The sequence below is a fragment of the Bombina bombina genome, chromosome 1 (genome assembly GCF_027579735.1).
Source record: "Bombina bombina isolate aBomBom1 chromosome 1, aBomBom1.pri, whole genome shotgun sequence".
Classification (NCBI taxonomy): Eukaryota; Metazoa; Chordata; class Amphibia; order Anura; family Bombinatoridae; genus Bombina; species Bombina bombina.
In genome coordinates, this window is record NC_069499.1 from 419,648,736 (window position 1) to 419,663,731 (window position 14,996).

At 37.4% G+C, this 14,996-nt stretch overlaps 1 protein-coding gene across 1 annotated transcript in view; it reads right to left on the reverse strand.

Annotated features, from left to right (window-relative positions):
• The window catches only part of PLA2R1 (phospholipase A2 receptor 1), a 528,401-nt gene that overhangs the window by 477,247 nt on the left and 36,158 nt on the right, over window positions 1–14,996 (reverse strand). The window contains exons 3-4 of the mRNA XM_053698351.1: window positions 6,136–6,309; window positions 4,770–4,931 (exon numbers count right to left, since the gene is read on the reverse strand). Coding sequence (XP_053554326.1) covers window positions 4,770–4,931; window positions 6,136–6,309 — 336 coding nt within the window. The remainder of the gene's footprint in view (window positions 1–4,769; window positions 4,932–6,135; window positions 6,310–14,996) is intronic.

The following is a 14,996-nucleotide window of genomic DNA, read 5'->3' on the forward strand; positions in this document are numbered from 1 at the left end:
TTGAGGACTTCGGCCCGGTTGGGTGAAGACTTCTCAAGGTAGGGTGATCTTCAAGGGGTTAATTTTATTAGGGGGATTAGATTAGGGGTAATTAGTTTAAAACTATTGTAATTACTTTATTATTTTCTGTAATTTAGTGTTTTTTTTTGCTACTTTAGTTAATTTTATTGTATTTTATTTAATTTTATTTAATTGTAGTTAATTGTATTTAATGTAGGTAATTAATTTAATTATAGTGTAGTGTTAGGTGTAGTTATAACTTAGGTTAGGTTTTATTTTACAGGTAAATTTGTCTTTATTTTAACTAGGTAGCTATTAAATAGTTAATAACTATTTAGTAACTATTGTACCTAGTTAAAATAAATACAAAGTTGCCTGTAAAATAAAAATAAATCCTAAGCTAGCTACAATGTAACTATTAGTTATATTGTAGCTATCTTAGGGTTTATTTTACAGGTAAGTATTTAGTTTTAAATAGAAATAATAATATTTATTTAGATGTATTTAAATTATATTTACGTTAGGGGGTGTTAGGGTTAGATTTAGGGGTTAATAAATGTAATATAGTGGTGGCGGTGTAAGGGGGGGCAGATTAGGGGTTAATAAATATAATGTAGGTGGCGGCGGTGTAGGGGGGGCACATTAGGGGTTAATAAATATAATGTAGGTGGCGGCGGTATAGGGGGCGGCAGATCAGGGGTTAATATGTATAATGTAGGTGACGGTGGGCTCCGGGAGCGGCGGTTTAGGGGTTAATACATTTATTAGAGTTGCGGTGGGCTCCGGGAGCAGCGGTTTAGGGTTTAATAACTTTATTTAGTTGCGGCGGGGTCCGAGAGTGGCGGTATAGGGGTAAAACAGTATAGTATAGTGTGGGTGTTTAGTGACAGTATACCAAGAAAGCTGTAAAAAAGCCGAAGAGCAGCGAGATCGATGACTGTTAGTTAACAACAGTCCGCTGCTCATCGCCCCGTACTTGGTGCGCGGCTTTTTGACAGCTTTTTTGATAATTTTGGAGAACGTTTACAGGTCTGCGGCAGTGATGTTAGGCAATCTTAGGCGAGTGTATTGGTGCCGTCGAATGCAGGTAAGTTGACGGCTTGATAAATAGAGGCCAAAGTGTAATTGTTGTTTTATCGTAAAATGGGCTGAACATGGGCGTTCCATGGGCGCGTATGAAATTGTCTTTCAAATTCCAGTGTAATTATCTAAACATTTCAAGCCTACAGATCTCACAGTTTTTTTCTCACAAACTAAAATAATGGGGAGGTTGTGAAAAAACACACAAAAAACTTAATACCCTATAAAAAAACACGTGCATACAAATATAGAGGCAATTGTAAGATGCTATATGCAGAAAGCAGCACAATGCGATTTGTTTTTGATGCAGGATTTAATCTTTAAAGTGCGCTTGCTGCTTATTGCTAAACGCTTTACTGAGCGAAGTTTCCCCTTCCAACAAGCTCCAATACTTTCTATAGGAGACATCTCGCCATTAGCAGGAACTGCCCCTTTTTTATGATAATTCCACAAGGTCAGCCCCTGTGAGGATCCGCGTGAAAAACCATGTCAAAACTGGCGAAGTTTAGATAATAGTCCCTAGACCCTCTCCTAGATAATTTATGGTGCTCTAGTTAGCCTTTAAATCATAAGGCAATCTGAGTATATGATTGAATGTCTTGCTGCAATTGTCTAATTGTATATAAATTGTCTTATTAAAGGGACATTATACACTAGATTTTTCTTTGTATAAATGTTTTGCAGATGGTCCATTTATATAGCCCATACAGTTTTGTTTAGTTTTAAAATGGATAGTTTTGCTTATTTAACAATAAGCAAAAAATCTGCTCCTAACCAAGCCCCAAAATTTTAGGAGAATACTGTGCCACATGAGAGATTAATGCACAAAATTAAGGGACTGGGAATAGCTGAAAATGTTAGCTCATGGATAAATAACTGGATAAAAGATAGGGAACAACGAGTAGTAGTAAATGGATCATACTCAGATTGGACAAAGGTAATCAGTGGAGTCCCCCAGGGATCATGTACTGGGCCCTGTTCTTTTTAATATTTTTATAAATGACTTGGAGCAAGGATTAAATAGCAACATCTCTATTTTTGCAGATGATACTAAGTTAAGTAAGGTCATTAGGTCAGAGCAGGATGAACTTTCGTTACAAAAGGACCTGCAAAAATTAGAAGTATGGGCAGGTAAATGGAAAATGAGATTTAATACGGGAAAATGCAAGGTTCTACATTTTGGAAGTAAAAATAAGCAGGCAGCATATTATTTAAATGGGACAAGACTTAGCCAAACACAGGAGGAAAGGGATTTGGGGGTAGTAATAGATAAAAAGCTAAAGATGGGTGCACAATGCAGGGCAGCGGCTTCAAAGGCTAATAAGATACTAGCATGTATTAAAAGAGGCATTGATTCAAGGGAGGAAAGCATAATTCTGTCACTATATATAGCCCTGGTAAGACCTCACCTTGAGTATGGAGTGCAGTTCTAGGGACCGATCACAAAAAAATATATTGCAGAACTAAAAAAAGTTCAGAGAAGGGCCACAAAGCTAATAAAAGGATTGGAGAATTTAAACTATGAAGAGAGGCTAGCCAAACTGGGTCTGTTTTCTTTAGCAAAAAGGTGCTTGAGAGGTGACATGATTACTTTATATAAATATATGCAAGGCCCATATACAGAGATGGCATAAGCTCTGTTTATTCCAAGAAAATTGTTTGTGACAAGAGGTCACAATTTAAGATTGGAGGAAAGGAGATTTAATCTCCTGCAACGGAAACGTTTTTTCACTGTAAGAGCAATAAAATTGTTGAACTCATTACCAAAGGAGGTAATGAATGCCAATTCCCTAGATACATTTAAAAATTGTTTGGATACATTTCTGTCTATAAACAAAATTCATAGATATGATTGCTAGTATTAAATGGGTCACCTTTTAGTGGAATTATTTAAGCTTAACTGGAGCTTTTTGTAAGTATTTTAGATTTGTATAGGTTGAACTCGATGGACTTCGGTCTTTTTTCAACCTCATCTACTATGTTACTATGTACTGACCTATACCTACTCTAGCTTGCTTCTGTTTATTTTCAGAACTCCTAGGTATAAGAGGTTATAAATATTGGTTGCTGAAGCAGTTACACATCTTTATATTTTGGAAGAAGAAGAAGAAAAAGAAGAAGAAGAAGAAGAAGAAAATATGGATACTATATTATATGATTCCATACAATAAAAATGTTGTGCAATACAAGAATGTAGATGAATGTTTAAAATATACAGATTACTTCTTCTTTATCTGTAAAAAAAAACATTTTCTATTAAGTGATCCAAGTATTGCATTTACCATTGATGCCCAGTAATTCATCAATTTTGATGCTGAAATTAATATTAGGGACATTATATATCAATTTTCATTTAACTGCATGTAATAGACACTACTATGAAGAAGAATATGCACAGATATTGATCTAAAAATCCAGTATAAAACTGTTTTAAACTTACTTTGAAGCTCCTAGTTTGGCACTGTTGATGAGGTTAGGCTGGGACACCCAATGAAAAGGGCTGAAAAAGCACAAAGAGCAGACACTCCCTTCCTCCCCTGCATATATGGTTGCCACCGCGGCCATGTTTTCCTGGACACTTATGAGTTACACATGCTGCAGGGTGTGCAGGGAGGAACATGAATAGTGCTGTACAGGGTTACTATTTGTGTGCTGTCCAGAAGCACAATACATGTTCCCCTCTGCACACCCTGCAACATGTGTAACTCATAAGTGTCCAGGAAAACATGGCTGAGGTGGCAACCCTACCTGCATATGAAAAGACCCATTACACAAACAGGAATCTGTAGACTTCAGTCTACAGGTGATATTTTGTGGCTTGGTTAGGAGTCTGAAAATCAGTACAATCTTAAGGGATAGTCTAGTCAAAATTAAACTTTCATGATTCAGATAGAGCATGCAATTGTAAACAACTTTCTAATCTACTCCTATTATAATTTTTTCTTTGTTCTCTTAGTATCTTTATTTGAAAGGGCAAGAATGTAAGCTTAGGAGCCGACTCATTTTTGGTTCAGAACCTGGGTAGTGCTTGCTGATTGGTGGCTACATTTAGACACCAATCAACAATCATTACCCAGGTACTGAACCAAAAATGGTCCGGCTCCTAAGCTTACATTCAAATAAAGATGCCAAGAGATCTAAGAAAACTTGATAATAGGAGTAAATTAGAAAGTTGCCTATAATTTGAATCATGAAAGTGTAATTTTGACTAGACTAGCCCTTCAGTAAAAAATAAGCAAAACTATACATTGTTACAAAAACACTCCCAGATGGGCTATAAAAATGGATCATCTACAAAACATTTGTGCAAAGAAAATTCTAGTGTACAATGTCCATTTAATGGTAGAGGAAAGTAATAAATGGACCAGGAAGGTTCGACAACTGCCATTGGTTCTCTGATTCCCCTGCCACACATATCCCCTTTTTCCAGGAATGCCTTTAGTTAGAGTATGAAAAAGGTGCAATGGCAGTTACTGCCGAAATGGAGATTTTAAATGTTGCTGCAGAGCAAAATCTATAAAATAAAGTTATATCTATAAACTGTATCTATATATGTATCTATCTATATCTATCTATCTATCTATCTATCTATCTATATCTATCTATCTAAATAAATAAAATTGTATTTTAATTGAATGTGGCTTATTTGCTGAAAATGAAAGTAATTATTCATTATCTGTGCTACACACCTGAAATTATTGCTTGCTCTGCCTCATTTAAGATACTCAGCAGATCTCCGCCTTGAGCCTGACATAAAAAATGTGCTCTCTCCCAGGATAGTAAAGAGCCAAAATTGAACTGATAGCTCGCATGGGTGCCTATTATCTCCTCCCAGAATGCATTACTGTTGTCTGTATAGAAAAAAAGAGTCCAGTTAAAAAAAAAAACAGCAACAGAAAATTAAGAAAAACAAACAAACAAAAAAATAACATGTTTTTAGTTCACTTCTAAATAAATATTTATTTTCTATTATGGCATATATTCTATTGCAGTTTAATAACTAATAGCAACAACAACAATCTGCATTACAGTCCATGTAGACTGTTTCTTACTGAGATATTAAAGGGACATTAAACAACTGTTGCTGTTGTGTATAATGTGTTCCTTGCTACCTAGAGAGGCCAAAAAGCAAAACCTTTAACCTAGGTTGTCAAACTGCTACAAAGTCCCTATTTCTAACACCACTAAAGACAATTAACTCTTAAATTGCAAGAAGCCCCACTGAAATAAATCTCCCATCTCTAAAACCCCCAAAGCACTAATAAACCCTGCTGAACCCCATCCCAATAAACCCGTCATTAAGCCCACCAAAGGCAAATTACCCCTAAACTACCAAATAACCCCTAAACAGCCAGACCTACAAATCTCAATCTGTGAGTTTATAATAGCTATGAAAGATCTTTATTCAGTGAGTCAGGGTAATGGATAGTTGGTTAAATTAATAGCATACATCAGCAATTAAGCACTGGACTGTAAAAATAAATGTTTCAAAATAATTTCTCACCTTCATTTTGTTAGGCCAATTTGCAAGGTTTTGCAAGTCAAGAACAGTTCAGATAAACTCTTCTTGATAACCCTGGTGAAACTTATGTTCTGGCCTTTTCTTTGGCCAATTACATACAAATATAAATGAGCCTGTGCTTTAAACTAACCAATCATACTATAAAAATGATGCAGGCTGAAGTAAATTTCCCCATATTCCAGTATGACGGAGGCACTCACACTTTTCGTGGCTGTTTTACAGCAAAATCAGGAAAAAATAAATCATTAAAGTATATCACAATGTTATTTTTATAATGAATTATAATGAAACTGTGTCACAATTCTACATTCTATGTTTAGATTAAATGTTGTTTACTCCTCTAATTATCTACTTCACTATATCTGGTACTTTATTTTGTTAGGAAGTGTATGAACTGGGCATTAATATATTATACACAAATAATTTGCTGCAAGATGAACAAATAATGCATGTTTTAAACTGACAAATGCTTTTTTGTTAGTAATATGTGGTCCAGCTGGCTATAAAAATGGTGTTCTGCACTTATTACTTACCAGAACTAGGGCATAATCCCCACCGGTATGCTTGTTCATAAATCACTGTGGTAGAGCACCAATGAAATATATCACCTCTGCCATCTTGGGTACATTCATGATACCATTTATTGTTAAATTTAAATGGGAATGAGCAAGGCCTGCCCATACTATTTCCTCTAAGTGTGTATACTTCTGTAAAAGAAACAAATAGTCAAGGTATGCCCATGTGACCAAGTCTTTGCACAATTACATAAAGTGTTTTCATAAAATTTAGGCATCTTTAAAGTGAAACTTTAGACTCTCTAATCAGGAAAGTATAATTAGGAAATAGAAAAAGTCCAATTTGCTTAAGTTGCTAGTGTGCAGATATAAAAGTTCCTACAACAAATATGCCCTTTTAAACAACTGTCAACACAAACAAAACTACCGGCTAGATTACGAGTTTTGCAGTAAGGTAAAAAAGCAGCGTTAACAGGTCCTAACGCTGCTTTTTCACTACCGCTGCTATTACGAGTCTTGCAGGTTTAGGGGCCCTGCACATTTTTTTGGCCTTACCGCAAACTGACTTACGCAAACTTTGTAAACCCTTTTTTCTATGGGACTTCCATAGCGCCAGTATTACGAGTCTGTCCTGGGAGGCCAAAAAGTTAGTGGTACAGCCTATTCCGACAAGATCCCTAATCTTCCGCCCCTAACATCGCCGCCACCTACATTATACTTATTAACCCCTAATCTGCTGCCCCCAATATCGCCGCAACCTACCTATACTTATTAACCCCTAATCTGCTGCCCCCAACGTCGCCGCCACTATATTAAATTTATTAACCCCTAAACCTAAGTCTAACCCTAAACCTAACACCCACTAACTTAAATATAATTTAAATAAATCTAAATAAAATTACTATCATTAACTACATTATTCCTATTTAAAACTAAATACTTACCTATAAAATAAACCCTAAGCTAGCTACAATATAACTAATAGTTACATTGTAGCTAGCTTAGGGTTTATTTTTATTTTACAGGCAAGTTTGTATTTATTTTAACTAGGTAGAATAGTTATTAAATAGTTATTAACTATTTAATAACTACCTAGCTAAAATAAAGACAAATTTACCTGTAAAATAAAACCTAACCTAAGTTACACTAACACCTAACACTAAACTACAATTAAATAAATTACCTACATTAAATACAATTAAATAAATTAAATTAAATTAGCTAAAAAACAAACACTAAATTACAGAAAATAAAAAACTAATTACAGACCTTTAAACTAATTACACCTAATCTAATATATCAAAATAAAAAAAGCCCCCCCCCCCAAAAAAAAAAACCCTAGACTAAACTAAACTATCAATAGCCCTTAAAAGGGACTTTTGCATTTAGCTCTATTGCAGGCCCAAAGCCCTAACCTAAAAAATAAACCCACCCAATGCTAACACTAACCCCCGAAGATTCACTTACCAGGAGAAGTATTCATCCAAGCGGCAAGATGTCCTCAACGAAGCCGGCAGAAGTGGTCCTCCAGATGGGCAGAAGTGGTCCTCCAGATTGGGGCGGAGCCATCTACAGAGCTGACAGGACGTGTTTTGGTGCAGCTCCCGGGCCCAAGATCCTAATTTAGGGGTCTTTTCACATTCTGCAACAACTTTTATTTGTATTTCACATCTGTGTGAATAGGCTTATGAACTGGTGTTTTGCTTTCATAAACTTTTAGGGACCTGGAGAGTCTGCTCCAGTCAATCGTCGCTGCTTTATATTACAGAGCCGGGAGAGAGAACCGCCATTTTGGAGACGCTACATTCTATCTGCAGGCCTCTAAGAAGTTGCAACCCTACTCCTACTTAAGGTTTTCAACTCAGCCTGAACTATGGAGTCCTCACACTATCTCCTAGAAGCAATGAGGTGCCTGCTGGAAAACCATCACGCCAGCTTGATGGAGGGGCTGTACGCAGCTCCTAACAGAAATGGCGCCAATCAACTCCGTCAACAATCTGACCTCGCTAAGCCTATTCTACAGAGGGTTTGTCAGAACGTCAATACCGATGCTGTTGGCCCATTCCAAGACGCTGTCACAAACCTGAACTATCCTGACACAGCCCCAGGACCGGAGAAGGCATTGATTCCTTGGCGGTGGCCCGTGAAAGGTAAATACCGGGTGCTGCAGGGAACTTTCCTACCGCCTCCTAGTAGCTTAACAATGACTGTCGATAGCGGCACCACAGGCATTCAGGGGTGTTTGCCCGTGACTCTCCCATTTTACTGCACGGACCTAACTTTCAATCTGCAGCCTCAGCGTCCTCCTCCCTCCAGCATCCCTACGGTTCCTACTACTGACCGAAAAGGAATAGGTGGTGTAGTACGTTGGGGTCACAGCACTCTGCTCTTAGTGGGTTCCGATGACAGATTGCTACATAAAATGGGCATTGCCTGCTTTAGAAGCGATAGCTACAACTTACTGTGTTGGTCCATACTCCAGCCGGGCACGGAAGTCATGGTCCCTAAAGGCATTGGTTAAAGGGTTAGTCCTGAATTTTGCCAAGCTCACTGCACTAATTGAGGACTTCTGAGTGACTTTGGCTACGAAGCCAGCATGTTTGATCATTTCTAGACTGCCCAATATAAGTGGGTTTGAACTCGATGTCTCCTTCAAGCTTATTTTGTTTGTTATCTATTAGTGTTTTACAGTTTTGCTCTTCAGTTTGTTTATTACACACAAACAACACTTGTAACGTCTATTACACTGTTTATTTGTTTTTTTAGGTATATTATCTATATATGCTTTATGTGTTAGATTCATAATACAATAAACTGCTAGAAGATGTAATGGCCATTCATAACCACTTGAGGGGAGTCACAGTTCAGTTCATCATTAGCCTAATTATCTGTGACTACAAACTTGATATGATAAGTGTTAAGTGTTAAAACGTTTCCATATACTGTAGATTTATGCCACATTACTGCCTATTTCCTATATATACACTATAGCCAATCTACAAGGGATAAGGCTGCTACCTTGTTTGGTATTTTTGAGTCTAATAACACGCATCCTTCTTATTAGACTGTGGTTTATCTAGCAAACTGTGTGCTATTTTAATTTACCAGCTGGTTCTTAATCTCTACTACTACTATATATGTAAGTTTCTGTTAGATATGAGCTAGTTACTCTACATTTAAATGCTTTCTTAACAGTGCTCTATCTGCTATTCATTCTATGATGTGTAAGGTTGGCCTTTATTATGTTTAATGTTAATAATCATCAGACTTGCAACTGATATTACATCTATAATTGTGAATGAATGTTGACTATTTCAGATGCCTACAATTTGTTGCTGCATGCCTTGCAGATTTATAGCTAGCCCCACTGCACATAGTATATGTAAAAAACTACTGTTTTGCCACCTCTGTTGTCATGATCACTTGCTGATTACTCATAGTCCCCTCAGTAACAGTTATCATCCTTGCATAGATATAAGGATCACCCAGATTTCAATTGTTTTATTCTATAGTTAGCACAAAGGGCATTAAATATATCATTTAACCAGGTTGAGGAGAGCGAGTGGGCAACTATTGGGAATAACTCACTCATACACATAAGAGTGGTGTCTGCTGTCTGGGCATAGGGCCCGTGCCTGGATGGCAGTGCATAACTGCTGCAAGCTTGTTGAACAGCCGTATTCCCTACGCTCACTATAATGCCCTTCATAACGTATGTCAGTCCTTGGCCTATGATGTGCTCTGTAGTCTCCCTCATGTTACTTCAGGGACAGTACTTCCTGTAGACAATGAGGTATCTATCAAATCTGGCCTACCAATGTATATACTTACTATGACTGGTCCTACTTGCTAATGTCAGACAGAAAAGGAATCCTTATCCCTGATTTTGCTCATTTAAATTTAACTCCTCCTCTTCCATTACATTTCTTAACATGCTCTGTTACATAGTTCTAAGCATAGCTATTTCACTATTAGCATGTATAATGTATCACATTTCTTTATATGTTATTCGCATCGCTTATTACTGCGTGTTTAAACTCTTCCTGTTCATATTTTATATAACGAAGATAGTTCTAAGGTGCATCTTATTCTGTTTTAATGCTCCTCAATGGTGAGATAATTCTGAATATATGTAAAACGCCACCTCCTCCCCCCCCCTCCCCCCCTCCCCCCATAATAATGTATCCCCTTCTCTAGGGGAACTAACAAGGCGGTTTGTCTCGTCTATACCGCATCTGAATCATAGCTTTTAATTGCTCCCTAAGTACCTAACCCTTCACAGCATAATAGGTATGCGTTCATATGCCCTGTCTAGATCAGCAGGACTGATCACTAATATGTATCACCTACGCATGCTATTTTAATGCAGCTGTTAGTTAATTTTATGGGGGTGTTCCAATGTTTCATTATAATTTCATTCATCAGTAAGGGAGCTCGACATTATATTATCCTAGAAAACAAAAAAATGAGGTTTTCCATTTGGGGTCCATGAGCGGCCCTCTCCAATGCTATATAATATGAGAAAGTAATTGTCTTACAACTATTTGGTTCTCCTATTTGTCATATGTTCGCAGCTCACTCTGTAATACTCCTCTGTTTTCTCTTTTTATTGTATACTAGCAATTACCAAATGTTTATTTTGACAAAAACCTCAATAAAAATTATTTAAAAAAAAAGAAAAAAAAAAAAAAAAAAAGAAGTGGTCCTCCAGACGGGCAGAAGTCTTAATCCAGACGGCATCTTCTATCTTTATCCTTCCGATGCGGAGCGAGTCCATCTTCAAGACATCTAACGAGGAGCATCCTCTTCCAACGAAGTCTTCTTGCTGAATGAATATCTCTTTAAGTGACGTCATCCAAGATGGCGTCCCTAAGATTCCGATTGGCCAATTGGAATTAAGGTAGAAAAATTCCTATTGGCTGATTGGATCAGCCAATAGGACTGAGCTTGCATTCCATTGGCTGATTGGAACAGCCAATAGAATGCGAGCTCAATCCTATTGGCTGATTGGATCAGCCAATAGGATTGAAGTTCAATCCTAATGGCTGATCCAAACAGCCAATAGGATTTTTTCTACCTTAATTCCGATTGGCTGATAGAATTCTATTAGCCAATCCGAATCTAAGGGACGCCATCTTGGATGACGTCACTTAAAGAGATATTCATTCAGCAAGAAGACTTTGTTGGAAGAGGATGCTCCGCGTCGGATGTCTTGAAGATGGACCCGCTCCGCGCCGGAAGGATGAAGATAGAAGATGCCGTCTGGATGAAGACTTCTGCCCGTCTGGTGGACCACTTCTGCTGGCTTTGTTGAGGACATTTTGCCGCTTGGATGAAGACTTCTCCCGGTAAGTGAATCTTCAGGGGTTAGGGTTAGGATTTTTTTAAGGGTGTATTCGGTGGGTTTAATTTTTAGGTTAGGGCTTTGGGCCTGCAATAGAGCTAAATGCCCTTTAAAGGGCAATGCCCATCCAAATGCCCTTTTCAGGGCAATGGGGAGCTTAGGTTTTTTTAGTTAGTATTTTATTTGGGGGGTTGATTGTGTGGGTGGTGGGTTTTACTGTTGGGGGGGGGGGTTATATTTTTTTACAGGAAAAAGAGCTGATTTCTTTGGGGCAATGCCCTGCAAAAGGCCCTTTTAAGGGCAATTGGTAGTTTAGTTTAGGCTAGGGTTTCTTTTTTAATTTTGGGGGGCTTTTTTATTTTGATAGGGCTATTAGATTAGGTGTAATTAGTTTAAAGATATTTAATTTGTTTTTTATTTTCCGTAATTTAGTGGTTTTTTTTGTGATTTAGCTAATTTAATTTAATTTAATTTATTTAATTGTTTTTAATGTAGGGAATGTATTTAATTATAGTGTAAGGTTAGGTGTTAGTGTAACTTAGGTTAGGTTTTATTTTACAGGTAAATTTGTATTTATTTTAGCTAGGTAGTTATTAAATAGTTAATAACTATTTAATAACTCTTCTACCTAGTTAAAATAAATACAAACTTGCCTGTAAAATAAAAATAAACCCTAAGCTAACTACAATGCAACTATTAGTTATATTGTAGCTAGCTTAGGTTTTATTTTATAGGTAAGTATTTAGTTTTAAATAGGAATAATGTAGTTAATGATAGTAATTTTATTTAGATTTATTTAAATTATATTTCAATTAGGGGGTGTTAGGGTTAGGGTTAGACTTAGGTTTAGGGGTTAATAAATTTAATATAGTGGCGGCGACGTTGGGACAGCAGATTAGGGGTTAATAAGTGTAGGTAGGTTGCGGCGACATTGGGGGCGGCAGATTAGGGGTTAATAAATATAATGTAGGTGGCAGCGATGTTGGGGGCAGCAGATTAGGGGTTAATAAGTATAATGTAAGTGGCGGCGATGTCCGGAGCGGCAGATTAGGGGTTAATAAATATAATGTAGGTGTCAGCGATTTTGGGGGCGGCAGATTAGGGGTTAATAAGTGTAAGATTAGGGGTGTTTGGACTCTGGGTTCATGTTAGCGTGTTAGGTGTAAACATAAATTTTGTTTCCCCATAGGAATTAATGGGGCTGCGTTACTGAGCTTTACGCTGCTTTTTGGCAGGTGTTAGACTTTTTCTCAGCCAGCTCTCCCCATTGATGTCTATGGGGAAATTGTGCACGAGCACGTACGACCAGCTCACCGCTGACTTAAGCAGCGCTGGTATTGGAGTGCGGTACGGCGCACAATTTTGCTCTACGCTCACTTCTTGCCTTTTAACGCCGTTTGTAAAAACCCGTAATACTAGCGTTGCAGGTAAGTGAGCGGTGAGAAAAAACTGCTTGTTAGCACCGCACAGCTCCTAACACAAAACTCGTAATCTGGCCGTACATTTTTCCAAAAATCACCTTTGCAGTGTTTGAAATGCTGCCATTTTCTACTGCTCACAAAAAGTGGACACTAGTAGTGAATTATGACCATAATGACTCTGGGTAAACTGCACACAACTCATAAGTGTATCACCTAGATTACGAGTTTTGCGGTAACAGGGGTGCGGTGCTAACGAACCCTTAAGACAACGCTGGTATTACAGGGTTTTTAAACCTGGCGTTAGCTGCAAAAAGGTGAGCATAGAGCAAAATTTACCTCCACATCTCACCTCAATACCAGCGTTGCTTAAGTCAGCGGTGAGCTGGCTAAACGTGCTTGTGCACGATTTCCCCATAGGAAACAATGGGGCTGAGCTGGATGAAAAAAAATATAACACCTGCAATAATGCAGCATTCAGCTCCTAACGCAGCCCCATTGTTTCCTATGGGGAAATACTTTTTATGTCTACACCTAACACCCTAACATGAACCCCGAGTCTAAACACCCCTAATCTTACACTTATTAACCCCTAATCTGCTGTCCCCGCTATCGCTGACACCTACATTATATTATTAACCCCTAATCTGCCTCTCCGGACACCGCCGCCAACTACATTATACTTATGAACCCCTAATCTACTGCCCCCAACATCGCCGACACCTACATTATATTTATTAACCCCTAATCTGCCCCCCCAACGTCGCCGCAACTATATTAAATTTATTAACCCCTAATCTGCCGCCGCCAACGATGCCGCCACTATTATAAATTTATTAACCCCTAAACCTAAGTCTAACCCTAACCCTAACACCCCCCTAACTAAAATATAATTTAAATTAAACTAAATAAATTTACCATAATTAAATAAATTAATCATATTAAAAACTAAATACTTACCGATAAAATAAACCCTTAGCTAGCTACAATATAACTAATAGTTACATTGTATCTAGCTTAAGATTTATATTTATTTTACAGGCAACTTTGTATTTATTTTAACTAGGTACAATAGTTATTAAATAGTTATTAACTATTTAATAATTTCCTAGTTAAAATAAAGACAAATATACCTGTAAAATAAACCCTAACCTAAGTTACAATTACACCTAACACTACACTATCATTAAATAAATTACCTAAAATACCTACAATTAATTACAATTAAATTCAATAAACTAAAGTAAAAAAAAACAAACAAACACTAAATTACAGAAAATAAAAAAAGAATTGCAATTAAAATAAATAGGATTGAGCTCGCATTCTATTGGCTGATTGTAACAGCCAATAGAATGCAAGCTCAATCCTATTGGCTGATTGGATCAGCCAATAGGATTTTTCCTACCTTAATTCCGATTGGCTGATAGGATCCTATCAGCCAATCAGAATTCAAGGGACGCCATCTTGGATGACTTCATTTAAAGGAACCTTCATTCTTCGCTTGGACTTCGTTTGAAGAGGATGGCTCCGCGTCGGCTGGATGGAAGATGGACCCGCTCCGCTCCAGATGGATGAAGATAGAAGATGCTGTCTGGATGAAGACTTCTGCTGCTTGGAGGACCTCTTCTGCCCGGATCGGATGAAGACTTCTGCCCCTCTGGAGGTCCACTTGTGCCCGGCTGGGTGAAAATGTCTCAAGGTAGGGTGATCTTCAAGGGGTTAGTGTTAGGTTTTTTAAGGGGGGATTGGTGGGTTTTAGAGTAGGGTTGGGTGTGTGGGTGGTGGGTTGTAATGTTGGGGGGGTATTGTCTTTTATTTTTCCAGGTAAAAGAGCTGATTACTTCAGGGCAATGCCCCGCAAAAGGCCCTTTTAAGGGCTATTTGTAATTAAGTATAGGGTAGGGAATTTTATTATTTTGTTTTTTTTTTTTAATTTTATTAGGGGGATTAGAGTAGGTGTAATTATTTTTTTATTTTCTGTAATTTAGTGTTTGGTTTTTTTTTAACTTTAGTTTATTGAATTTAATTGTAATTAATTGTAGGTAGTTTAGGTAATTTATTTAATGATAGTGTAGAGTTAGGTGTAATTGTAACTTAGGTTAGGATTTATTTTACAG